General features: G+C 42.8%; 1 protein-coding gene across 1 annotated transcript; it reads right to left on the reverse strand.

Moving 5' to 3' along the window:
• Nucleotides 1-440: 440 nt before the first annotated feature.
• LOC149258585 (12-oxophytodienoate reductase 7-like) lies at nucleotides 441-27,604 on the reverse strand. The gene is made up of 5 exons (XM_089372130.1): nucleotides 27,331-27,604; nucleotides 27,061-27,201; nucleotides 26,809-26,939; nucleotides 25,832-26,586; nucleotides 441-604 (listed from the first exon to the last, which is right to left on the reverse strand). Exons 1-5 carry the CDS (start codon nucleotides 27,453-27,455, stop codon nucleotides 506-508), a joined length of 1,251 nt encoding a protein of 416 aa, XP_089228256.1. The 5' UTR covers nucleotides 27,456-27,604; the 3' UTR covers nucleotides 441-505.
• Between the last annotated feature and the right edge of the window lie 311 nt (nucleotides 27,605-27,915).

The raw sequence follows: 27,915 nt of genomic DNA on the forward strand, positions 1-27,915 counted from the left end.
GAAAATAATATTGCGATATCTAAAAATGTGTTATGTGGCTTATGAAGAAGTATCAATTATCATTGTACCCACAAAACAACTTGAAAAACATACAACAATGAATAATTGATAAAATTAATAACAATGCACTTTCAAAATATTATATTCAATCATTATAAAATAGGCTTGGAAGTTAGTTTCTTGAACATCTAATAGAATACAACAAGCTTAAATCCACCGAATGAAGGTTCATCACAAAAGAAAAATCCAGCAAGGTCATCCACTTAAAATGTACTGTAAACATAAATCAGAATTGTAGAACTAACATGAAAATAGTATAGTCTAATAAATACACAGAGATACAATTATATATCAAAAAATGGTAATCTTCAATGGCTCTTATATTCCAAAGAATAGAAGCTTAAGCCCTCTCACTGTGAATCCTTCTCGCTAAAATGGTAATATTCAATGGCTCTTATATTCCAAAGAATAGAAGCTTAAGCCCTCTCACTGTGAATCCTTCTCGCTAGTTGTATATCTTTGGGCTAATAGTAACACTTTTAGCATGAATAGCACACATGTTTGTATCCTTGAATAAGCCCACAAGGTAAGCCTTAGCAACATCCTGCAAAGATAAAATAAAATGGCTTTGAAAATGAAGATCCATCTGAAACACACAAATATTTACAAAGATTTAGAGAACTAAGAGAAAACAACCCACAGAAATAACAATAGAATTTAAAATTAAAAACAAGGAAAATGATGTCACCATAAGAAAGGGACTTCTCACACAATGAAAACCCAATGAACTTACACTTGAACATTTTCATTTAATTACAAGGGAAACAAATAATGGGATGATAAACCAAACACGTGAACTAAATCCATACAATGTCTACACTAACATTAAGTTTTGTATCATTTCCCAACATGGTTCAATATTAAAGCGAAAATTCAAGGGAGTATTCGAAGGCATAATTTACATTACCATAACAAATTAGGTTAAAAATAATTTTGTTAAAATAGAAAAATATAAAAAAGCAAATAAAAGAGACTTAATAGAAAGAAAAAAATGCTTTGCATCTAATCGCTTTCTAATTAGAAGATGGTGACCATACAGAGCAGTTTATGTATCCAAACCATAGACACTTAATATTGAACAAATTTAATGTGCATTGTGGCAAAGAGAATGAAATTAATTGTTTCATGTTTTGAAATCAAACAGAAAGAATACACAAATGATGAGACAACAAGGGTACCCCTAGTAAAAGCTTTCCAAGTTTCCAAGCACATACTTTAAAATCCCACCTAATTTCTTGAACCAATATCTTAAAAGGAAACTTTGGGATAAGAAGCTTAATACTTTTATGATATTTTTGTGATGGGGACCCAGCCCACGTGGCCCCTCACTCCCGAACCTTACGTGGACTTGTGTGATTATGTTGTAATGGGATATTTGTTGATTGCGTATTTATGAATTAGGTGATATTTAATCACCCGCCTGTACCTATCCGCCTCTCCACGCTCCACCTGTCCGTCTCGGGATTTGGCAAAACCCTAACTATCACTTGGCCCTTTTTCTCCGGAATGTTCGCGCTCATTCGGTCATTTTCGCTGTTATGCTTGTTCTCTATGGCTTTGCTCTGATGTTCGGCTCTGTGCATGGGTTTTGTTACTCTCTGCAATGTTCCGCCCTCTGTGGCTCTGCTCTGGTATTCGGTTCTACTTATGGGTTCTGTTCAGAGGTTCGGCTCCGTCTTGGTGGGAAGCTCAAAGTTGCAACTCCGTCTCTGGTTTCAAACCATCGTTCAACTTCGTCTGCTCAGGTAAGGGTTTCGTTGCATGCTGTATGCTCTTGTCCTCAACTCGAATTCCGCCTAACCCTTCACATCTCCTCTGTGGTCAGGTTATCGCTGAGCTTCTGCAACTTCTGGACCTGGTTACAACTGGTAAGTTTCCGCACCGTGGCTCTACACTGGTTTTTCCTCACTCTGTTCTGTCTATTCGTCGCTCTCTGGCTATTTACTGTTGCATGAGTTTGTTTACATCTGCGACCCTAACAATGTATGTCACGGTGATTGCAGGTAACTGGTTCCGTGGCCTTGCAGGGGATTCGACCGCTTGTCTTCCGGGTAGCTCTGTTTCTATTTCACCTTCTTCTGTGGCTTTTAGTCTGCACGGTATTTGTTTGCCATGGTTGTCTGTATTTCGTTAATGAGTCAAGTCTGTGTGAGGGTTCGACCCACTCTGTAACTTCTGAGGGTTTCTATGGTAATTTTCGATGAATGTTTCGGTCTTTTGCTTTCTCGTCACTCGGTCATTCTACAGCAGTGCTTGGATAGTCTTATGAGTGCTCATTTGTTTGGCCGTTGGCAATGTTATGTCTGGAAATAGTTATACACAGCAAATGTAATAATTTCTTTGGACTTCGGTGTTGTTGCTTACCTGAGTTTTGAGAACCGTGGCTTTTCTTGCTTGATAGTCCGACTCCTTTCGTTCTTCACTTGACTTCGGCTTCGGCTGGTCGTGGGACGCTTGTAATTAGAAAACCCTGTCACTGTGTCGACCTGCAATGTATTTTCTTGAACAGAACTTGGTGTATGTATGCGGTTGCCTCTCAGAGTAATGATATTTGGTTACAATACTATTTTGCAATGTGTGAATATGAACAGTAAATGAGAATAAATGAATTGTGCGTGGATGCTGTGTGAAACTCTGTCACGGTTCGTATTTGTAATAGATGCAATGAAAAGAATTCACTGTAGATGCAAGATATTTCTTTGAGGACATAAAATCACAATCTGTAAATTTATTTAAGATGCACTGAACAATATATATGAAGGAAAAGAGTTGTATTCTGCTATTTCTCTTGTTTCAATGTCGCACTCCAGAACCTTTTACATGTGTTTTTTCTATCTTCTTATACAATAGCTCAGTGGTTAGGTAACTGTTAGTTAGTTCCAGATTACAGTTACCTGACAGTTACTCCAGTTACATGATTTGGCTATTGTTAGCTTAGCTGTTCCTTCTGTCTCGTAAGGGTTTGATGCTTTACAATGATTTATGGTCTTTTGTCTAATTCTCTAATAATCTTAATTCAAAACCTATAACTACAAGCCCTTAACAATTTTAGTTAGGACCTGTTATTACAACTGAAACAGAAACAAGTTAACAAGTCACTTAAGCTAATAAACTAAATGCTGTAGTCTAATCCTTAAAGAACAAAATGATAATAAAAAAAACTAAGACAGTCTTGTTGTCCTTCTGTTGAAATATTCATTTCTCCCAATCTTCTTCAGAAACCTGTTCTGCCTCTTCTCGGTCTGTGCCCTGTCGACCAGATGCTCCTGCATCAGGCTGCCGGGGTAAAAGAGAGTTCTCATGGCTCCGTTCCATGAGTTCTTCCACCGAGTAACCTGCCTTTCGGATCTGCATCTCGTCAAGCCAAGAACTGTCCTCCATTGGACGGTCCTTCCATTTAACGAGATAACGCAGATATTCCTTTCTGCGTGTCTTTTTGGCCACTTGCGTGCTGATGATTCCTTCTATCTCATGGGTCTTGACCGATGGTAACTGTTTCTTCCAAAGATTGTCCTCGAGCTGGGTGTCCCGTTGTGGCTGTACCACTCGTCCTTCCTCTGCCTGGGCATGGTATGGAAACAGGTCTGCCACATTGAATATGGGTGATATGCCTATATCAGGTGGCAGCTGAATTTCATATGCATTTGCTGAGAATTTTCGCAGAATTTTGCACGGGCCGATTTTTTTAAATTTCAATTTGTTATACGTGCCCTTAGGAAACCGTTCCCGGCGCAAATGTGCAAGGACTTCGTCCCCAATTTCAAAGTTTACCTCTCGCCGCCTTATGTCTGCATGTTGCTTATATTTCTGTGTGCTGTCCTGTAGTCTTGTCTTGACCTTTTCATGCAGCTCACTCATTGCTTCTGCAAAATCTTCCCCGTCTGCACTCCTTCTTTCTAGCTGTCCCAAATCTCGTAATTCATGTACTCCTCGCGGATGCATACCATACAAGATTTGAAATGGGCTAAGACCGGTGCTCCTATTTGGCGAATCGTTATAAGCAAATTCTGCCTGGGCAAGAGCTCGGTCCCACAATCGTGAGTTCTCTCCCGTCAAGCTGCGTAATAAGTTGCCCAAACTCCTGTTTACCACCTCTGTCTGTCCATCAGTCTGCGGGTGATACGCAGAGCTGAAGTTTAGTTGTGTGCCCAGCTTTTTCCACAGGGTGTGCCAAAAATGTCCTGTAAATTTCACATCCCTGTCTGAAACAATAGTTTTTGGTAAGCCATGTAGTCGAACTACTTCCGTAAAAAAAAGATGTGCCACGTTCGTGGCGTCGCTTGTCTTCCGGCAAGGAATGAAATGAGCCATCTTGGAAAACCTGTCCACCACCACCATCACTGAATCATACCCCCTCTGTGTTCTAGGCAATCCTAGGACAAAATCAATGCTGACTGAATCCCACGGCCTGCTTGGAACAGGTAGGGGTGTATACAGCCCCGTGTTCTGGCTGTGTCCCTTCGCTAGTTGGCAGATTTTACATCTGGTTATATACCGCTGCACGTCTCGATTCATCCTTGGCCAGTAATAAAAATGCGCGAGCTGCTCCACTGTCTTATTGACGCCAAAATGTCCCGCTAGTCTGCCGCTGTGTTTCTCTCTCACCAGATTTTCCCTCATCGAACAATCTGGAACACACAGCTGTCCCCCTCGAAACAACAATCCTTCCTGTAGATTGTAATCTAGCCATGGGCTTGTATTCCTCAATACGGGATTCTGGCATGCTTCAAAAGCTTCTTTGAAACCCGCGTCCATCTGGTATAAATCTTTCAGATATTCAAATCCCATCACCTGTATGCCACTTTCCTGTAAGAGCAGGGCTCTTCTACTCAAAGCGTCCGCCACTTTGTTGGCTTGCCCACTTATGTGTTTCAACACAAAGGTGAAACTTTGTAGATACTCTACCCACTTGGCATGTTTATGGTTCAGTTTGTGCTGCTGAGTTATGTACTGCAAAGCAGAATTATCAGAGAACAAAACGAACTCATTTCCCAGTAAGTAGTGCCTCCAATGTTTCAAGGCTTGAACCACTGCATAAAATTCCTTATCATATGACGAATACTTCTGCCGACTCTCATTCAGCTTCTCACTAAAGAATGCCACTGGTCTGTCCTCTTGACTGAGTACAGCGCCAATAGCTGTCCCGCTGGCATCACACCGAACCTGAAAAGGTTTGCTGAAATCGGGCAGTCTCAAGATTGGCCTTTCTATTATCTTACGCTTCAGGAGTTGGAAACTGTTTTCTGCCGCCTTAGTCCAGCAAAAAGGTTGGCTGGCCTTCTTGATGGTCTCCAACATGGGTGCGCAGATTTCACTAAAATTCCTGATAAACTTCCGGTAAAAACTTGCTAAACCGTGAAAACTACGTACCTCAAATAAACTCTTGGGTGACGGCCAACTCATGATCGCTTCAATCTTCTCTGGGTCCATCTTCAACTCATTCTCTGCTACCACAAATCCCAGATAAATCAACTCCTTCTGCAAGAAAGTGCATTTCTTTAAATTTACCAGCAGTTTGTTCTGCTGCAGCTTTTCGAACACCCTTCGGATATGCTGAAGGTGTTCTCTTCTCGTCCTGCTGAAAATCAAAATATCATCCAGATAGACTATTACAAATTTTCCTATAAACTCTTTTAACATCTCGTTCATTAATCTCATAAAAGTGCTTGGAGCATTACTCAATCCAAATGGCATGACCAGCCATTCGTACAGTCCTTCGTTTGTCTTGAAGGCTGTCTTCCACTCATCTCCCTCTCTTATCCTGATCTGATGGTACCCACTTTTCAGATCGATCTTAGTAAAATACGCTGCCCCACTAAGACAGTCCATCATATCATCCATTCTAGGCAAGGGAAACCTGTAACGAATGGTGATCTTGTTTATGGCCCGCGAATCTGTGCACATTCGCCATTCTCCCCCCTTCTTGGGTGCAAGGACTGTAGGTACCGCACAGGGGCTTAAACTCTCTCTGATCAGTCCCTTGTCTAACAATTCCTGCACTTGTTTGCGTACCTCCTCGTTGTCCTTGGGGCTCATTCTGTACGCTGCCTTGTTCGGTAAACTTGATCCGGGTATAAAGTCAATATGGTGGCTGATGCTCCTCTTGGGAGGTAACTTATCAGGTAACTCCTCAGCCGCAATATCATGGAATTCTTCTAACAGCTCCTGGATCTCCTTAGGCAATTCTGACCTTTCCACGCTCAGTAATACTGGCTTCATCCTCCTTACCACTGCAAAATTAATCTCATTCTCTTCAATCTGTTTTATATACTGCTTTCCTCCAAGTAATAATGCTTTTGTCCCACTGGATCCAGCTGTATCTTCCTCCTTGATGGGTACAAGTGTATGTTTGACCCCATCCTTCGTAAATTTATAACAATTTGTTTTGCCATCGTGTGTCACCTTCCTGTCATACTGCCATGGCCTTCCGAGCAGTATGTGACACACGTCCATTGGCATGACATCACAGACCACTGTATCGTGGTACTTGCCAATGCGGAACTCCACTTCACATTGTTCATCGACCAACAACTGGTGGCCTTTCTGCAGCCACGACACCTTATAAGGTGTGGGGTGCTTCAGCCGCTTCAACCCCAACTTTTCCACCATCTCCGTGGCTACCAAGTTGTCAGTACTCCCGCTGTCTATAATTACCTTACAGCACTTTCCATGCGACTTACAAACTGTCCGGAATAGTGCTTTCCTCTGGGTTGTTTCAGCCACTTCCTTGGTTGGCTTTATCAACACTTTATTCAAAATTAAAGCTTCCCCCGTTTCTGCCATGTCTTCCACTTCCCGGGGTTGTGCTTCAGCTTCTTCAGGCTGTGCCATCAGCGTTCCCCTTTGACCAGCTTGTTCAGCTTCTGGACACTCAAAGGCTCTGTGCCCCCATTTGTGGCACCTGTAGCACTGGACATTCGCCCCTCTTCCGCGGCCATTCCCTCGTCCTCTCTGGTATGACCGACCTCCTCTGGTGCTATCTCCTTTTTCGGCTATTCCTGAAGCTTTTGAACTGCTGCTTTCTTCGCTGTTTGCAGCACTCTTACCTCTTCCGTAGGACTGTCCTCGTCCTCTGCTACTTCCTCTCCCTCTTCTGCTGTTCTGTTTTCTGTTAATCTTTTCCTCCGCCTTAACAGCGCTCTGAAAGGCTTCTTCAATATTCCGGGGAGAAAGAATACTAATTTCATCTAGTATCTCCATCCTTAATCCATTTACGTACCTTGCTGTCTTTTCTGGGTTATCATCAGTATAACCAGCACGTAAATTTACTCTGTAAAATTCTTCTGTATACTCTCTAACTGTCATCCCTTTTTGTCTTAGACTCTGCACTCGCCGATATAATTCCACCTGGTAATCTTTCGGCAGGAATCTGCCCTTCAACTTTGCTATCATTCTAGACCATAGCCGTATCGGCATCTTGTTCATTTTCTTTCTGTCTGCTTGGACACTGTCCCACCATAATAGTGCGTGTCCCTTCAACTTAGTGGCAGCGAACTTAACCCTCTTATCCTCACTGACTTCTTCATTTTCAAAATATTTATCCAGTTCGCTTATCCAGTCCAACAGGACTTCCGTAGACAGACTGCCATCATAATTTGAGATTTCTGTTTTTGGTTTGCTGCTGGCCATCAAAACCTGTTGCAGCAACCTCAATTCTGGAGCTTCCTCATCAGACCCTTCTGCAGCAGTCATCACCTCCTCTTCACTGGTGTCTCCCAGTTCTGGGTCTCTTCGTCTACCCGCTTCTACTGCTTCCAAGCGAGCTGTAAGAACTCTAATTTGCTCTCGCAATCCTTCATCTGCTCCTCTACGTGCACCTCTTCCACGTCCTCGTCTTGGCACTTGTCCTTCTGCCATCTTCTCTTAACTAAAGAAAACTGCTCTTATACCAATTGATGGGGACCCAGCCCACGTGGCCCCTCACTCCCGAACCTTACGTGGACTTGTGTGATTATGTTGTAATGGGATATTTGTTGATTGCGTATTTATGAATTAGGTGATATTTAATCACCCGCCTGTACCTATCCGCCTCTCCACGCTCCACCTGTCCGTCTCGGGATTTGGCAAAACCCTAACTATCACTTGGCCCTTTTTCTCCGGAATGTTCGCGCTCATTCGGTCATTTTCGCTGTTATGCTTGTTCTCTGTGGCTTTGCTCTGATGTTCGGCTCTGTGCATGGGTTTTGTTACTCTCTGCAATGTTCCGCCCTCTGTGGCTCTGCTCTGGTATTCGGTTCTACTTATGGGTTCTGTTCAGAGGTTCGGCTCCGTCTTGGTGGGAAGCTCAAAGTTGCAACTCCGTCTCTGGTTTCAAACCATCGTTCAACTTCGTCTGCTCAGGTAAGGGTTTCGTTGCATGCTGTATGCTCTTGTCCTCAACTCGAATTCCGCCTAACCCTTCACATCTCCTCTGTGGTCAGGTTATCGCTGAGCTTCTGCAACTTCTGGACCTGGTTACAACTGGTAAGTTTCCGCACCGTGGCTCTACACTGGTTTTTCCTCACTCTGTTCTGTCTATTCGTCGCTCTCTGGCTATTTACTGTTGCATGAGTTTGTTTACATCCGCGACCCTAACAATGTATGTCACGGTGATTGCAGGTAACTGGTTCCGTGGCCTTGCAGGGGATTCGACCGCTTGTCTTTCGGGTAGCTCTGTTTCTATTTCACCTTCTTCTGTGGCTTTTAGTCTGCACGGTATTTGTTTGCCATGGTTGTCTGTATTTCGTTAATGAGTCAAGTCTGTGTGAGGGTTCGACCCACTCTGTAACTTCTGAGGGTTTCTATGGTAATTTTCGATGAATGTTTCGGTCTTTTGCTTTCTCGTCACTCGGTCATTCTACAGCAGTGCTTGGATAGTCTTATGAGTGCTCATTTGTTTGGCCGTTGGCAATGTTATGTCTGGAAATAGTTATACACAGCAAATGTAATAATTTCTTTGGACTTTGGTGTTGTTGCTTACCTGAGTTTTGAGAACCGTGGCTTTTCTTGCTTGATAGTCCGACTCCTTTCGTTCTTCACTTGACTTCGGCTTCGGCTGGTCGTGGGACGCTTGTAATTAGAAAACCCTGTCACTGTGTCGACCTGCAATGTATTTTCTTGAACAGAACTTGGTGTATGTATGCGGTTGCCTCTCAGAGTGATGATATTTGGTTACAATACTATTTTGCAATGTGTGAATATGAACAGTAAATGAGAATAAATGAATTGTGCGTGGATGCTGTGTGAAACTCTGTCACGGTTCGTATTTGTAATAGATGCAATGAAAAGAATTCACTGTAGATGCAAGATATTTCTTTGAGGACATAAAATCACAATCTGTAAATTTATTTAAGATGCACTGAACAATATATATGAAGGAAAAGAGTTGTATTCTGCTATTTCTCTTGTTTCAATGTCGCACTCCAGAACCTTTTACATGTGTTTTTTCTATCTTCTTATACAATAGCTCAGTGGTTAGGTAACTGTTAGTTAGTTCCAGATTACAGTTACCTGACAGTTACTCCAGTTACATGATTTGGCTATTGTTAACTTAGCTGTTCCTTCTGTCTCGTAAGGGTTTGATGCTTTACAATGATTTATGGTCTTTTGTCTAATTCTCTAATAATCTTAATTCAAAACCTATAACTACAAGCCCTTAACAATTTTAGTTAGGACCTGTTATTACAACTGAAACAGAAACAAGTTAACAAGTCACTTAAGCTAATAAACTAAACGCTGTAGTCTAATCCTTAAAGAACAAAATGATAATAAAAAAAACTAAGACAGTCTTGTTGTCCTTCTGTTGAAATATTCATTTCTCCCAATCTTCTTCAGAAACCTGTTCTGACTCTTCTCGGTCTGTGCCCTGTCGACCAGATGCTCCTGCATCAGGCTGCCGGGGTAAAAGAGAGTTCTCATGGCTCCGTTCCATGAGTTCTTCCACCGAGTAACCTGCCTTTCGGATCTGCATCTCGTCAAGCCAAGAACTGTCCTCCATTGGACGGTCCTTCCATTTAACGAGATAACGCAGATATTCCTTTCTGCGTGTCTTTTTGGCCACTTGCGTGCTGATGATTCCTTCTATCTCATGGGTCTTGACCGATGGTAACTGTTTCTTCCAAAGATTGTCCTCGAGCTGGGTGTCCCGTTGTGGCTGTACCACTCGTCCTTCCTCTGCCTGGGCATGGTATGGAAACAGGTCTGCCACATTGAATATGGGTGATATGCCTATATCAGGTGGCAGCTGAATTTCATATGCATTTGCTGAGAATTTTCGCAGAATTTTGCACGGGCCGATTTTTTTAAATTTCAATTTGTTATACGTGCCCTTAGGAAACCGTTCCCGGCGCAAATGTGCAAGGACTTCGTCCCCAATTTCAAAGTTTACCTCTCGCCGCCTTATGTCTGCATGTTGCTTATATTTCTGCGTGCTGTCCTGTAGTCTTGTCTTGACCTTTTCATGCAGCTCACTCATTGCTTCTGCAAAATCTTCCCCGTCTGCACTCCTTCTTTCTAGCTGTCCCAAATCTCGTAATTCATGTACTCCTCGCGGATGCATACCATACAAGATTTGAAATGGGCTAAGACCGGTGCTCCTATTTAGCGAATCGTTATAAGCGAATTCTGCCTGGGCAAGAGCTCGGTCCCACAATCGTGAGTTCTCTCCCGTCAAGCTGCGTAATAAGTTGCCCAAACTCCTGTTTACCACCTCTGTCTGTCCATCAGTCTGCGGGTGATACGCAGAGCTGAAGTTTAGTTGTGTGCCCAGCTTTTTCCACAGGGTGTGCCAAAAATGTCCTGTAAATTTCACATCCCTGTCTGAAACAATAGTTTTTGGTAAGCCATGTAGTCGAACTACTTCCGTAAAAAAAAGATGTGCCACGTTCGTGGCGTCGCTTGTCTTCCGGCAAGGAATGAAATGAGCCATCTTGGAAAACCTGTCCACCACCACCATCACTGAATCATACCCCCTCTGTGTTCTAGGCAATCCTAGGACAAAATCAATGCTGACTGAATCCCACGGCCTGCTTGGAACAGGTAGGGGTGTATACAGCCCCGTGTTCTGGCTGTGTCCCTTCGCTAGTTGGCAGATTTTACATCTGGTTATATACCGCTGCACGTCTCGATTCATCCTTGGCCAGTAATAAAAATGCGCGAGCTGCTCCACTGTCTTATTGACGCCAAAATGTCCCGCTAGTCCGCCGCTGTGTTTCTCTCTCACTAGATTTTCCCTCATCGAACAATCTGGAACACACAGCTGTCCCCCTCGAAACAACAATCCTTCCTGTAGATTGTAATCTAGCCATGGGCTTGTATTCCTCAATACGGGATTCTGGCATGCTTCAAAAGCTTCTTTGAAACCCACGTCCATCTGGTATAAATCTTTCAGATATTCAAATCCCATCACCTGTATGCCACTTTCCTGTAAGAGCAGGGCTCTTCTACTCAAAGCGTCCGCCACTTTGTTGGCTTGCCCACTTATGTGTTTCAACACAAAGGTGAAACTTTGTAGATACTCTACCCACTTGGCATGTTTATGGTTCAGTTTGTGCTGCTGAGTTATGTACTGCAAAGCAGAATTATCAGAGAACAAAACGAACTCATTTCCCAGTAAGTAGTGCCTCCAATGTTTCAAGGCTTGAACCACTGCATAAAATTCCTTATCATATGACGAATACTTCTGCCGACTCTCATTCAGCTTCTCACTAAAGAATGCCACTGGTCTGTCCTCTTGACTGAGTACAGCGCCAATAGCTGTCCCGCTGGCATCACACCGAACCTGAAAAGGTTTGCTGAAATCGGGCAGTCTCAAGATTGGCCTTTCTGTTATCTTACGCTTCAGGAGTTGGAAACTGTTTTCTGCCGCCTTAGTCCAGCAAAAAGGTTGGCTGGCCTTCTTGATGGTCTCCAACATGGGTGCGCAGATTTCACTAAAATTCCTGATAAACTTCCGGTAAAAACTTGCTAAACCGTGAAAACTACGTACCTCAAATAAACTCTTGGGTGACGGCCAACTCATGATCGCTTCAATCTTCTCTGGGTCCATCTTCAACTCATTCTCTGCTACCACAAATCCCAGATAAATCAACTCCTTCTGCAAGAAAGTGCATTTCTTTAAATTTACCAGCAGTTTGTTCTGCTGCAGCTTTTCGAACACCCTTCGGATATGCTGAAGGTGTTCTCTTCTCGTCCTGCTGAAAATCAAAATATCATCCAGATAGACTATTACAAATTTTCCTATAAACTCTTTTAACATCTCGTTCATTAATCTCATAAAAGTGCTTGGAGCATTACTCAATCCAAATGGCATGACCAGCCATTCGTACAGTCCTTCGTTGGTCTTGAAGGCTGTCTTCCACTCATCTCCCTCTCTTATCCTGATCTGATGGTACCCACTTTTCAGATCGATCTTAGTAAAATACGCTGCCCCACTAAGACAGTCCATCATATCATCCATTCTAGGCAAGGGAAACCTGTAACGAATGGTGATCTTGTTTATGGCCCGCGAATCTGTGCACATTCGCCATTCTCCCCCCTTCTTGGGTGCAAGGACTGTAGGTACCGCACAGGGGCTTAAACTCTCTCTGATCAGTCCCTTGTCTAACAATTCCTGCACTTGTTTGCGTACCTCCTCGTTGTCCTTGGGGCTCATTCTGTACGCTGCCTTGTTCGGTAAACTTGATCCGGGTATAAAGTCAATATGGTGGCTGATGCTCCTCTTGGGAGGTAACTTATCAGGTAACTCCTCAGCCGCAATATCATGGAATTCTTCTAACAGCTCCTGGATCTCCTTAGGCAATTCTGACCTTTCCACGCTCAGTAATATTGGCTTCATCCTCCTTACCACTGCAAAATTAATCTCATTCTCTTCAATCTGTTTTATATACTGCTTTCCTCCAAGTAATAATGCTTTTGTCCCACTGGATCCAGCTGTATCTTCCTCCTTGATGGGTACAAGTGTATGTTTGACCCCATCCTTCGTAAATTTATAACAATTTGTTTTGCCATCGTGCGTCACCTTCCTGTCATACTGCCATGGCCTTCCGAGCAGTATGTGACACACGTCCATTGGCATGACATCACAGACCACTGTATCGTGGTACTTGCCAATGCGGAACTCCACTTCACATTGTTCATCGACCAACAACTGGTGGCCTTTCTGCAGCCACGACACCTTATAAGGTGTGGGGTGCTTCAGCCGCTTCAACCCCAACTTTTCCACCATCTCCGTGGCTACCAAGTTGTCAGTACTCCCGCTGTCTATAATTACCTTACAGCACTTTCCATGCGACTTACAAACTGTCCGGAATAGTGCTTTCCTCTGGGTTGTTTCAGCCACTTCCTTGGTTGGCTTTATCAACACTTTATTCAAAATTAAAGCTTCCCCCGTTTCTGCCATGTCTTCCACTTCCCGGGGTTGTGCTTCAGCTTCTTCAGGCTGTGCCATCAGCGTTCCCCTTTGACCAGCTTGTTCAGCTTCTGGACACTCAAAGGCTCTGTGCCCCCATTTGTGGCACCTGTAGCACTGGACATTCGCCCCTCTTCCGCGGCCATTCCCTCGTCCTCTCTGGTATGACCGACCTCCTCTGGTGCTATCTCCTTTTTCGGCTGTTCCTGAAGCTTTTGAACTGCTGCTTTCTTCGCTGTTTGCAGCACTCTTACCTCTTCCGTAGGACTGTCCTCGTCCTCTGCTACTTCCTCTCCCTCTTCTGCTGTTCTGTTTTCTGTTAATCTTTTCCTCCGCCTTAACAGCGCTCTGAAAGGCTTCTTCAATATTCCGGGGAGAAAGAATACTAATTTCATCTAGTATCTCCATCCTTAATCCATTTACGTACCTTGCTGTCTTTTCTGGGTTATCATCAGTATAACCAGCACGTAAATTTACTCTGTAAAATTCTTCTGTATACTCTCTAACTGTCATCCCTTTTTGTCTTAGACTCTGCACTCGCCGATATAATTCCACCTGGTAATCTTTCGGCAGGAATCTGCCCTTCAACTTTGCTATCATTCTAGACCATAGCCGTATCGGCGTCTTGTTCATTTTCTTTCTGTCTGCTTGGACACTGTCCCACCATAATAGTGCGTGTCCCTTCAACTTAGTGGCAGCGAACTTAACCCTCTTATCCTCACTGACTTCTTCATTTTCAAAATATTTATCCAGTTCGCTTATCCAGTCCAACAGGACTTCCGTAGACAGACTGCCATCATAATTTGAGATTTCTTTTTTTGGTTTGCTGCTGGCCATCAAAACCTGTTGCAGCAACCTCAATTCTGGAGCTTCCTCATCAGACCCTTGTGCAGCAGTCATCACCTCCTCTTCACTGGTGTCTCCCAGTTCTGGGTCTCTTCGTCTACCCGCTTCTACTGCTTCCAAGCGAGTTGTAAGAACTCTAATTTGCTCTCGCAATCCTTCATCTGCTCCTCTACGTGCACCTCTTCCACGTCCTCGTCTTGGCACTTGTCCTTCTGCCATCTTCTCTTAACTAAAGAAAACTGCTCTTATACCAATTGATGGGGACCCAGCCCACGTGGCCCCTCACTCCCGAACCTTACGTGGACTTGTGTGATTATGTTGTAATGGGATATTTGTTGATTGCGTATTTATGAATTAGGTGATATTTAATCACCCGCCTGTACCTATCCGCCTCTCCACGCTCCACCTGTCCGTCTCGGGATTTGGCAAAACCCTAACTATCACTTGGCCCTTTTTCTCCAGAATGTTCGCGCTCATTCGGTCATTTTCGCTGTTATGCTTGTTCTCTGTGGCTTTGCTCTGATGTTCGGCTCTGTGCATGGGTTTTGTTACTCTCTGCAATGTTCCGCCCTCTGTGGCTCTGCTCTGGTATTCGGTTCTACTTATGGGTTCTGTTCAGAGGTTCGGCTCCGTCTTGGTGGGAAGCTCAAAGTTGCAACTCCGTCTCTGGTTTCAAACCATCGTTCAACTTCGTCTGCTCAGGTAAGGGTTTCGTTGCATGCTGTATGATCTTGTCCTCAACTCGAATTCCGCCTAACCCTTCACATCTCCTCTGTGGTCAGGTTATCGCTGAGCTTCTGCAACTTCTGGACCTGGTTACAACTGGTAAGTTTCCGCACCGTGGCTCTACACTGGTTTTTCCTCACTCTGTTCTGTCTATTCGTCGCTCTCTGGCTATTTACTGTTGCATGAGTTTGTTTACATCCGCGACCCTAACAATGTATGTCACGGTGATTGCAGGTAACTGGTTCCGTGGCCTTGCAGGGGATTCGACCGCTTGTCTTCCGGGTAGCTCTGTTTCTATTTCACCTTCTTCTGTGGCTTTTAGTCTGCACGGTATTTGTTTGCCATGGTTGTCTGTATTTCGTTAATGAGTCAAGTCTGTGTGAGGTTTCGACCCACTCTGTAACTTCTGAGGGTTTCTATGGTAATTTTCGATGAATGTTTCGGTCTTTTGCTTTCTCGTCACTCGGTCATTCTACAGCAGTGCTTGGATAGTCTTATGAGTGCTCATTTGTTTGGCCGTTGGCAATGTTATGTCTGGAAATAGTTATACACAGCAAATGTAATAATTTCTTTGGACTTTGGTGTTGTTGCTTACCTGAGTTTTGAGAACCGTGGCTTTTCTTGCTTGATAGTCCGACTCCTTTCGTTCTTCACTTGACTTCGGCTTCAGCTGGTCGTGGGACGCTTGTAATTAGAAAACCCTGTCACTGTGTCGACCTGCAATGTATTTTCTTGAACAGAACTTGGTGTATGTATGCGGTTGCCTCTCAGAGTGATGATATTTGGTTACAATACTATTTTGCAATGTGTGAATATGAACAGTAAATGAGAATAAATGAATTGTGCGTGGATGCTGTGTGAAACTCTGTCACGGTTCGTATTTGTAATAGATGCAATGAAAAGAATTCACTGTAGATGCAAGATATTTCTTTGAGGACATAAAATCACAATCTGTAAATTTATTTAAGATGCACTGAACAATATATATGAAGGAAAAGAGTTGTATTCTGCTATTTCTCTTGTTTCAATGTCGCACTCCAGAACCTTTTACATGTGTTTTTTCTATCTTCTTATACAATAGCTCAGTGGTTAGGTAACTGTTAGTTAGTTCCAGATTACAGTTACCTGACAGTTACTCCAGTTACATGATTTGGCTATTGTTAACTTAGCTGTTCCTTCTGTCTCGTAAGGGTTTGATGCTTTACAATGATTTATGGTCTGTTGTCTAATTCTCTAATAATCTTAATTCAAAACCTATAACTACAAGCCCTTAACAATTTTAGTTAGGACCTGTTATTACAACTGAAACAGAAACAAGTTAACAAGTCACTTAAGCTAATAAACTAAACGCTGTAGTCTAATCCTTAAAGAACAAAATGATAATAAAAAAAACTAAGACAGTCTTGTTGTCCTTCTGTTGAAATATTCATTTCTCCCAATCTTCTTCAGAAACCTGTTCTGACTCTTCTCGGTCTGTGCCCTGTCGACCAGATGCTCCTGCATCAGGCTGCCGGGGTAAAAGAGAGTTCTCATGGCTCCGTTCCATGAGTTCTTCCACCGAGTAACCTGCCTTTCGGATCTGCATCTCGTCAAGCCAAGAACTGTCCTCCATTGGACGGTCCTTCCATTTAACGAGATAACGCAGATATTCCTTTCTGCGTGTCTTTTTGGCCACTTGCGTGCTGATGATTCCTTCTATCTCATGGGTCTTGACCGATGGTAACTGTTTCTTCCAAAGATTGTCCTCGAGCTGGGTGTCCCGTTGTGGCTGTACCACTCGTCCTTCCTCTGCCTGGGCATGGTATGGAAACAGGTCTGCCACATTGAATATGGGTGATATGCCTATATCAGGTGGCAGCTGAATTTCATATGCATTTGCTGAGAATTTTCGCAGAATTTTGCACGGGCCGATTTTTTTAAATTTCAATTTGTTATACGTGCCCTTAGGAAACCGTTCCCGGCGCAAATGTGCAAGGACTTCGTCCCCAATTTCAAAGTTTACCTCTCGCCGCCTTATGTCTGCATGTTGCTTATATTTCTGCGTGCTGTCCTGTAGTCTTGTCTTGACCTTTTCATGCAGCTCACTCATTGCTTCTGCAAAATCTTCCCCGTCTGCACTCCTTCTTTCTAGCTGTCCCAAATCTCGTAATTCATGTACTCCTCGCGGATGCATACCATACAAGATTTGAAATGGGCTAAGACCGGTGCTCCTATTTGGCGAATCGTTATAAGCGAATTCTGCCTGGGCAAGAGCTCGGTCCCACAATCGTGAGTTCTCTCCCGTCAAGCTGCGTAATAAGTTGTCCAAACTCCTGTTTACCACCTCTGTCTGTCCATCAGTCTGCGGGTGATACGCAGAGCTGAAGTTTAGTTGTGTGCCCAGCTTTTTCCACAGGGTGTGCCAAAAATGTCCTGTAAATTTCACATCCCTGTCTGAAACAATAGTTTTTGGTAAGCCATGTAGTCGAACTACTTCCGTAAAAAAAAGATGTGCCACGTTCGTGGCGTCGCTTGTCTTCCGGCAAGGAATGAAATGAGCCATCTTGGAAAACCTGTCCACCACCACCATCACTGAATCATACCCCCTCTGTGTTCTAGGCAATCCTAGGACAAAATCAATGCTGACTGAATCCCACGGCCTGCTTGGAACAGGTAGGGGTGTATACAGCCCCGTGTTCTGGCTGTGTCCCTTCGCTAGTTGGCAGATTTTACATCTGGTTATATACCGCTGCACGTCTCGATTCATCCTTGGCCAGTAATAAAAATGCGCGAGCTGCTCCACTGTCTTATTGACGCCAAAATGTCCCGCTAGTCCGCCGCTGTGTTTCTCTCTCACTAGATTTTCCCTCATCGAACAATCTGGAACACACAGCTGTCCCCCTCGAAACAACAATCCTTCCTGTAGATTGTAATCTAGCCATGGGCTTGTATTCCTCAATACGGGATTCTGGCATGCTTCAAAAGCTTCTTTGAAACCGCGTCCATCTGGTATAAATCTTTCAGATATTCAAATCCCATCACCTGTATGCCACTTTCCTGTAAGAGCAGGGCTCTTCTACTCAAAGCGTCCGCCACTTTGTTGGCTTGCCCACTTATGTGTTTCAACACAAAGGTGAAACTTTGTAGATACTCTACCCACTTGGCATGTTTATGGTTCAGTTTGTGCTGCTGAGTTATGTACTGCAAAGCAGAATTATCAGAGAACAAAACGAACTCATTTCCCAGTAAGTAGTGCCTCCAATGTTTCAAGGCTTGAACCACTGCATAAAATTCCTTATCATATGACGAATACTTCTGCCGACTCTCATTCAGCTTCTCACTAAAGAATGCCACTGGTCTGTCCTCTTGACTGAGTACAGCGCCAATAGCTGTCCCGCTGGCATCACACCGAACCTGAAAAGGTTTGCTGAAATCGGGCAGTCTCAAGATTGGCCTTTCTATTATCTTACGCTTCAGGAGTTGGAAACTGTTTTCTGCCGCCTTAGTCCAGCAAAAAGGTTGGCTGGCCTTCTTGATGGTCTCCAACATGGGTGCGCAGATTTCACTAAAATTCTTGATAAACTTCCGGTAAAAACTTGCTAAACCGTGAAAACTACGTACCTCAAATAAACTCTTGGGTGACGGCCAACTCATGATCGCTTCAATCTTCTCTGGGTCCATCTTCAACTCATTCTCTGCTACCACAAATCCCAGATAAATCAACTCCTTCTGCAAGAAAGTGCATTTCTTTAAATTTACCAGCAGTTTGTTCTGCTGCAGCTTTTCGAACACCCTTCGGATATGCTGAAGGTGTTCTCTTCTCGTCCTGCTGAAAATCAAAATATCATCCAGATAGACTATTACAAATTTTCCTATAAACTCTTTTAACATCTCGTTCATTAATCTCATAAAAGTGCTTGGAGCATTACTCAATCCAAATGGCATGACCAGCCATTCGTACAGTCCTTCGTTGGTCTTGAAGGCTGTCTTCCACTCATCTCCCTCTCTTATCCTGATCTGATGGTACCCACTTTTCAGATCGATCTTAGTAAAATACGCTGCCCCACTAAGACAGTCCATCATATCATCCATTCTAGGCAAGGGAAACCTGTAACGAATGGTGATCTTGTTTATGGCCCGCGAATCTGTGCACATTCGCCATTCTCCCCCCTTCTTGGGTGCAAGGACTGTAGGTACCGCACAGGGGCTTAAACTCTCTCTGATCAGTCCCTTGTCTAACAATTCCTGCACTTGTTTGCGTACCTCCTCGTTGTCCTTGGGGCTCATTCTGTACGCTGCCTTGTTCGGTAAACTTGATCCGGGTATAAAGTCAATATGGTGGCTGATGCTCCTCTTGGGAGGTAACTTATCAGGTAACTCCTCAGCCGCAATATCATGGAATTCTTCTAACAGCTCCTGGATCTCCTTAGGCAATTCTGACCTTTCCACGCTCAGTAATACTGGCTTCATCCTCCTTACCACTGCAAAATTAATCTCATTCTCTTCAATCTGTTTTATATACTGCTTTCCTCCAAGTAATAATGCTTTTGTCCCACTGGATCCAGCTGTATCTTCCTCCTTGATGGGTACAAGTGTATGTTTGACCCCATCCTTCGTAAATTTATAACAATTTGTTTTGCCATCGTGTGTCACCTTCCTGTCATACTGCCATGGCCTTCCGAGCAGTATGTGACACACGTCCATTGGCATGACATCACAGACCACTGTATCGTGGTACTTGCCAATGCGGAACTCCACTTCACATTGTTCATCGACCAACAACTGGTGGCCTTTCTGCAGCCACGACACCTTATAAGGTGTGGGGTGCTTCAGCCGCTTCAACCCCAACTTTTCCACCATCTCCGTGGCTACCAAGTTGTCAGTACTCCCGCTGTCTATAATTACCTTACAGCACTTTCCATGCGACTTACAAACTGTCCGGAATAGTGCTTTCCTCTGGGTTGTTTCAGCCACTTCCTTGGTTGGCTTTATCAACACTTTATTCAAAATTAAAGCTTCCCCCGTTTCTGCCATGTCTTCCACTTCCCGGGGTTGTGCTTCAGCTTCTTCAGGCTGTGCCATCAGCGTTCCTCTTTGACCAGCTTGTTCAGCTTCTGGACACTCAAAGGCTCTGTGCCCCCATTTGTGGCACCTGTAGCACTGGACATTCGCCCCTCTTCCGCGGCCATTCCCTCGTCCTCTCTGGTATGACCGACCTCCTCTGGTGCTATCTCCTTTTTCGGCTGTTCCTGAAGCTTTTGAACTGCTGCTTTCTTCGCTGTTTGCAGCACTCTTACCTCTTCCGTAGGACTGTCCTCGTCCTCTGCTACTTCCTCTCCCTCTTCTGCTGTTCTGTTTTCTGTTAATCTTTTCCTCCACCTTAACAGCGCTCTGAAAGGCTTCTTCAATATTCCGGGGAGAAAGAATACTAATTTCATCTAGTATCTCCATCCTTAATCCATTTACGTACCTTGCTGTCTTTTCTGGGTTATCATCAGTATAACCAGCACGTAAATTTACTCTGTAAAATTCTTCTGTATACTCTCTAACTGTCATCCCTTTTTGTCTTAGACTCTGCACTCGCCGATATAATTCCACCTGGTAATCTTTCGGCAGGAATCTGCCCTTCAACTTTGCTATCATTCTAGACCATAGCCGTATCGGCGTCTTGTTCATTTTCTTTCTGTCTGCTTGGACACTGTCCCACCATAATAGTGCGTGTCCCTTCAACTTAGTGGCAGCGAACTTAACCCTCTTATCCTCACTGACTTCTTCATTTTCAAAATATTTATCCAGTTCGCTTATCCAGTCCAACAGGACTTCCGCAGACAGACTGCCATCATAATTTGAGATTTCTGTTTTTGGTTTGCTGCTGGCCATCAAAACCTGTTGCAGCAACCTCAATTCTGGAGCTTCCTCATCAGACCCTTCTGCAGCAGTCATCACCTCCTCTTCACTGGTGTCTCCCAGTTCTGGGTCTCTTCGTCTACCCGCTTCTACTGCTTCCAAGCGAGCTGTAAGAACTCTAATTTGCTCTCGCAATCCTTCATCTGCTCCTCTACGTGCACCTCTTCCACGTCCTCGTCTTGGCACTTGTCCTTCTGCCATCTTCTCTTAACTAAAGAAAACTGCTCTGATACCAATTGATGGGGACCCAGCCCACGTGGCCCCTCACTCCCGAACCTTACGTGGACTTGTGTGATTATGTTGTAATGGGATATTTGTTGATTGCGTATTTATGAATTAGGTGATATTTAATCACCCGCCTGTACCTATCCGCCTCTCCACGCTCCACCTGTCCGTCTCGGGATTTGGCAAAACCCTAACTATCACTTGGCCCTTTTCTCCGGAATGTTCGCGCTCATTCGGTCATTTTCGCTGTTATGCTTGTTCTCTGTGGCTTTGCTCTGATGTTCGGCTCTGTGCATGGGTTTTGTTACTCTCTGCAATGTTCCGCCCTCTGTGGCTCTGCTCTGGTATTCGGTTCTACTTATGGGTTCTGTTCAGAGGTTCGGCTCCGTCTTGGTGGGAAGCTCAAAGTTGCAACTCCGTCTCTGGTTTCAAACCATCGTTCAACTTCGTCTGCTCAGGTAAGGGTTTCGTTGCATGCTGTATGCTCTTGTCCTCAACTCGAATTCCGCCTAACCCTTCACAGCTCCTCTGTGGTCAGGTTATCGCTGAGCTTCTGCAACTTCTGGACCTGGTTACAACTGGTAAGTTTCCGCACCGTGGCTCTACACTGGTTTTTCCTCACTCTGTTCTGTCTATTCGTCGCTCTCTGGCTATTTACTGTTGCATGAGTTTGTTTACATCCGCGACCCTAACAATGTATGTCACGGTGATTGCAGGTAACTGGTTCCGTGGCCTTGCAGGGGATTCGACCGCTTGTCTTCCGGGTAGCTCTGTTTCTATTTCACCTTCTTCTGTGGCTTTTAGTCTGCACGGTATTTGTTTGCCATGGTTGTCTGTATTTCGTTAATGAGTCAAGTCTGTGTGAGGGTTCGACCCACTCTGTAACTTCTGAGGGTTTCTATGGTAATTTTCGATGAATGTTTCGGTCTTTTGCTTTCTCGTCACTCGGTCATTCTACAGCAGTGCTTGGATAGTCTTATGAGTGCTCATTTGTTTGGCCGTTGGCAATGTTATGTCTGGAAATAGTTATACACAGCAAATGTAATAATTTCTTTGGACTTTGGTGTTGTTGCTTACCTGAGTTTTGAGAACCGTGGCTTTTCTTGCTTGATAGTCCGACTCCTTTCGTTCTTCACTTGACTTCGGCTTCGGCTGGTCGTGGGACGCTTGTAATTAGAAAACCCTGTCACTGTGTCGACCTGCAATGTATTTTCTTGAACAGAACTTGGTGTATGTATGCGGTTGCCTCTCAGAGTGATGATATTTGGTTACAATACTATTTTGCAATGTGTGAATATGAACAGTAAATGAGAATAAATGAATTGTGTGTGGATGCTGTGTGAAACTCTGTCACGGTTCGTATTTGTAATAGATGCAATGAAAAGAATTCACTGTAGATGCAAGATATTTCTTTGAGGACATAAAATCACAATCTGTAAATTTATTTAAGATGCACTGAACAATATATATGAAGGAAAAGAGTTGTATTCTGCTATTTCTCTTGTTTCAATGTCGCACTCCAGAACCTTTTACATGTGTTTTTTCTATCTTCTTATACAATAGCTCAGTGGTTAGGTAACTGTTAGTTAGTTCCAGATTACAGTTACCTGACAGTTACTCCAGTTACATGATTTGGCTATTGTTAACTTAGCTGTTCCTTCTGTCTCGTAAGGGTTTGATGCTTTACAATGATTTATGGTCTTTTGTCTAATTCTCTAATAATCTTAATTCAAAACCTATAACTACAAGCCCTTAACAATTTTAGTTAGGACCTGTTATTACAACTGAAACAGAAACAAGTTAACAAGTCACTTAAGCTAATAAACTAAATGCTGTAGTCTAATCCTTAAAGAACAAAATGATAATAAAAAAAACTAAGACAGTCTTGCTGTCCTTCTGTTGAAATATTCATTTCTCCCAATCTTCTTCAGAAACCTGTTCTGCCTCTTCTCGGTCTGTGCCCTGTCGACCAGATGCTCCTGCATCATTTTGAATTTCGTTGCTCAATATCTTTATGATATTTTCGAATTTCATTGCTCAATACTTTTCTGATATTTTCAAATTTCACCTCAACACGCTCAAAAGATTATATAAGTTTTAGAAATAAAATTACAAAAGAACAGAAAAACAAACAATTATAAAAAAACACATTGTGAAACTTCCATAAGATCACTATAATAGTATTTCACCTAGTTTCAAAACCCCCAAAATCATTTAAAAATAAATTAAATCAGTTACAAATATGATACACTACCATAACCTGGAAGACACCTAATGATGATATTTGTGAAACTTCTTCACACCACCAGTGGTAGGATCATCCTTACTAGTAGCTTGAAAGATCAAAAGCCTTGGCTTTAAAACCTTGACATCTATTAATCAAAACCCTAAAGTTCAAGAATGAAAACGTTATCATCCTTTGCAGAAATAAGTAAAATTGAACCTAATGTGAGGAAACCACTGACCTTGGTCGTAAGCTACTTCCTCAGAGCCTTCACTCTAGTGGAATTATAAGTTATCCGCTTGGTACAAGCCATGGAACTAAACTAAACCTTTGAATAAGGATTCAAACCAACAACCCATGCCATAAAAAAGGGCATTACAGAGAACTCATAACCAGAACAGTAAATACTCAAGCACAACATAGCACAAACTTTACCTTGGAGATTTTTGTTGAAGTTCCCAAGCCCTGCACTTGACGAAGCTCTCATGTGCTAATCCATCACATATCAATTTTAGCCACCATATATCTGAGCACAACATAGAACAAACTTCACCTTGCGGTATCATGAAGTTGTGAGTTTCATTAGCACAATCAAAGACTTTGAGAACACTCTCCCATAACCTATAAGACACCAACTTACTGAAGAGTAAGAGTTCCATGATGATATATGTGTGGCTTCTTCACACCACCATTGGTAGGAACATACTTATGGGCAACCTAAAAGATCAAAAACACTAGATTTAAAACCATATAATCTATTAATCAAAACTCTAAAGGTCAAGAAACCCTATCAACCTTTGCAGAAATAAGAAATAATGAACCTAATTGGAGGAAACCACTAACCTTAGTGCAAGCTACTTCCTAGGAGGCTTTACCCCAATGGACATACGAGCTATGTGCTTGGTACGATCTATGGAGCCTAAGACACATTGTACATTAATGTTAGCCACCACCGATCTAAGCACAACATAGCGTAAACTTTACCTTGGGGTTTCTCGTGAAGCCACGAGACCTTGCAATAGGGAAAGCTCTTAGGTGCTAACCCATCACAAATCAATGCTAGCCACCATAGATCTAAGCACAACATAGCACAAACTTTACAACCACATATCTTAGAACAACATAGCACAAACTTTACCTTAGGGTTTCTAGTGAAGAGGCTAATTTCTAATGAACACAATCAAAAAATTTAACAAGACTGAGTCTTGTGAGAAGATGAAAAACTCACTAATAACTTCACTACAATCAACCATCATGAAAACCCACATAAATAAAAACCCACATAAATAAAAGTAAAAGCCACACCTCTCAAAAGCGATAAATCCTCGACAATATCTTGAGAAAAAACCTTATCAAAGAATACCTATAAAAATAACAAAATAATAACACAAAAGCATTGCTCTATATCCCTGCTTGCTTTGGTATTAATTTTCCTTTTCTCCCATAATTTCTTTCAATCAATTCCATTTCATGCACTACTTGTATTTCATATAAACCTTCCACCACACCATTTATATTCCTGCTCACTTTTCTATTAATTCTCTTTTTCTCTCATAGTTTCTATCAATTCGATTTCATTCACTACTTGTATTTGATATAAGCCTTGGACCACACCGTTTATTTACGTCCACAAATCCTATCATATAAAATTGCTTTATCGTTCATTGTCGCTTAGGTTTATCTTAAATTCAAGTTAATAATCCACTTGCAAAGAAGTCATCTTCAACTTTAATTTTCTTATGAACAATTACCCAAACAAATATAAACTTTATATATCAGATAATGACTGGGACATCCATCCAAAACACTGCTATTTAAAGTCCAACTAAAAACCAATGACTGGTAAATCCATCCAAAACACTGCTATTTAAAGTCCAACTAAAAACAAATGGACTATCCCGCTTATCTTTGATGAATCAATACATTGACTTGCGACACATTTGTAACGTTTTAAAACATATAAAAATAAAAGAAAACAAAACGACAAAAGAAAAAAAAGATGGTACTCATGCAGGAATTTCAAATCTGAATCACTCGTTAAATTTGAATCTGAATCACTCGTTAAATTTGATGGTTTAGATAACTTTAGTACTAGTTATAGTCAAATTCCATCCCTGAATGATAGTACAAGAAACATAAATGACTAAAAACAAAAAACAATCCAAACAAACGGTCATAACTTCAACGAATCTGACAACTTGACGATGCATCAGCTCCATGTAAGTGTGAGACAAATATATTCCAATAACAAATAAAATAAAAATCTAAATCTCAAATGAAAAAGAACCAAACCATAAACACTTTCAGAGTCACCGAATATTATATTTCGTTCTTAATACTGCTATTGACATGGTTACAGTAGAAGTGCATACTCAATTGAATGTGGAGCCTTTGCTTTTCGTACTCTAGATTTGATTAGCTTTTGTATTTGCAGTAGGAAAATTTATGTAAAATGGGTAATCAGTGTAACCGGCAACCTGATGATGAGTGTAGAATGTGGATCTATCGAATTCGTTGAGCTTGGCATCAATGGCGAATCTGAGAGGCAGGTCTGGATTCGAAATGAATAGACGGCCGAAGGATATCAGGTCTGCATGGCCTTTCGACACGGCTTCCATTCCACTTTCTCTTACATATCCCCCGCTCCGCATCAGCAATCCTCTGTACTCCCCTCTCACTGTGCTCCACATCTCTACAGTCATCTTCTCGGATTCCTGCGGATCACCTTCCTTGAGGCCCTCCCTGGTAAACCGTGGTTCGGTGACATGCAGATAGGCCAGCGGGTAACCATTCAGGAAACGAATTAAGTGCTGAGTGAGAGCCAGAGGGTCGGAATCCTTTGCCCCATTGTGGTCTATGATGGGAGATAGTCGTATAGCGGTGCGCTCAGCCCCGATCTCCTCCACCACCGCCTCCACAATTTCGCGGGCGAAACGGCAGCGGTTCTCAATGCTTCCGCCGTATTCGTCGGTTCGGTCGTTGACGCCGTCTTTGAGAAATTGATCGATCAGGTAACCGTGAGCTCCGTGTATTTCCACGCCGTCGAACCCCGCCGACATTGCATTTCTGGCGGATTGGCGAAATTGGTCGACTATTTCAGAGATTTCTGCCGTCGCGAGGGCACGGGGTTGGGAGCAGGTGTCCCTAGAGCCGTCCGGCATCAAGATACTCCACTGTTGTAGAATCTCCTTGTTGGTGGAGGACAGCGGGGCTTCTTGGTTGGGCTGATAAACTGCTTTATCAAATAAACAAACAACAAGAAACTGTTAAAAGTATGCGCCATTATTAATTTATTTTATGCCGGAACACAGATTTATTCTAATCCAAAATCTACTTATTGAAATGTTTAGTTGTGTGTGCTAATGCAATGAGATTGCTAGCTACAATTACATTTGGTATTTCTCAGCAAATAACTATGTTCTTGAATAATGGAAAGGATTTGTTCATTTCTTACCTGTGTGCGACGCCCGGCCAACATGCCATATCTGGCAGAAAATGATACCGCCCTTCTCATGAACTGCGTCTACAACATTTTTCCAGGCCTTAATTTGCTCATCCTTGAAAATTCCGGGAGAATGTGGAAAGCTGCACAAGATTACATAAAAGGTTATGATTTTCAACCTTCTTTACTGCATTCCAAAATAATATGCATTAATTTAATCAGAGGAAGAAAACGAAGTGCAACTGATGAGGAGAGCGCACGTACCCTATGGCTTGTGGTGAGACTGCGTTTGCTTCGGTGATGAGGAGGCCTCCTCTCGTGGTTCTCTGAGAATAGAACTCCACGTGGCAGGGCTGCGGGATGTTGTCCAGTGCACGACATCGGGTCATGGGAGCCAACACAACTCTGAAGGTAAGTGCAGATCATGAGTACTAACACCTAATGCCCATTGGCGTTGCATGAAATTATATAAATTACTCACGATGAAACCATCCTAACAAATTGGTCTAACAAATTGGTAATATAGTGAATTACCTGTGAGATAGATTAAACAGCGAACCCATCTGAAAAGGCGAAAGGAGGTGAGGACCAGAGTTTCCATTTGATGATCCATTGTCTCCATGATTTTGATTTTGGTGGAAAATACCTCCTTTCCCCATTATCAATGAATGAATTAATGAACAAATGGTGTCTGCAATATGAATGATATGATATAAATACTCTTCGCTCTAAGTGACTGGATAAATGAGTCTGCCACCGTGAAGATGATCTTAAGGAGTCAGATGAGAGGAAGCAATTAATAGAAGAGAAGCAAACGAAAAGCAGAATGCATTAGTTTGTGGTTGGAAACGTTGTATTGACAGGTAGTTGTGGGTGGAGGGTGCGTGCACGTGTATGAGTTGGTTTATTCTCACTTTTGCTCAAAGATGGGAGTTGTATTTAAGCGCGACTCTCTGGAGTTTCTTTAGATTTGTGGTTAGAATTCATCCAAAAATATTTGCGATCACATTTTAATTTCTGTTGTTGCACATATGATTTAATACTTTTAAAAAAAATTGGATTGTGAAAAATGGAATAAATTGAATTTAGATTATAAAAAATTTACAAAGAATTCATAAA

This window comes from Pinus tabuliformis, chromosome 6, assembly GCF_031772625.1.
Source record: "Pinus tabuliformis cultivar Carrire ecotype Pingquan chromosome 6, CPIR1, whole genome shotgun sequence".
NCBI lineage: Eukaryota > Viridiplantae > Streptophyta > Pinopsida > Pinales > Pinaceae > Pinus > Pinus tabuliformis.

What these genes read in the sequence shown, in the direction of transcription:
- LOC149258585 (XM_089372130.1), bottom strand. Translation starts at nt 27,455, where the DNA reads ATGGGGAAAGGAGGTATTTTCCACCAAAATCAAAATCATGGAGACAAT. An exon ending in TGGCCGGGCGTCGCACACAG is followed by an intron (nt 26,587 to 26,808) that starts GTAAGAAATGAA and finishes TTGATAAAGCAG; the next exon opens with TTTATCAGCCCAACCAAGAA. An exon ending in CATTCTACACTCATCATCAG is followed by an intron (nt 605 to 25,831) that starts GTTGCCGGTTAC and finishes TTATCTTTGCAG; the next exon opens with GATGTTGCTAAGGCTTACCT.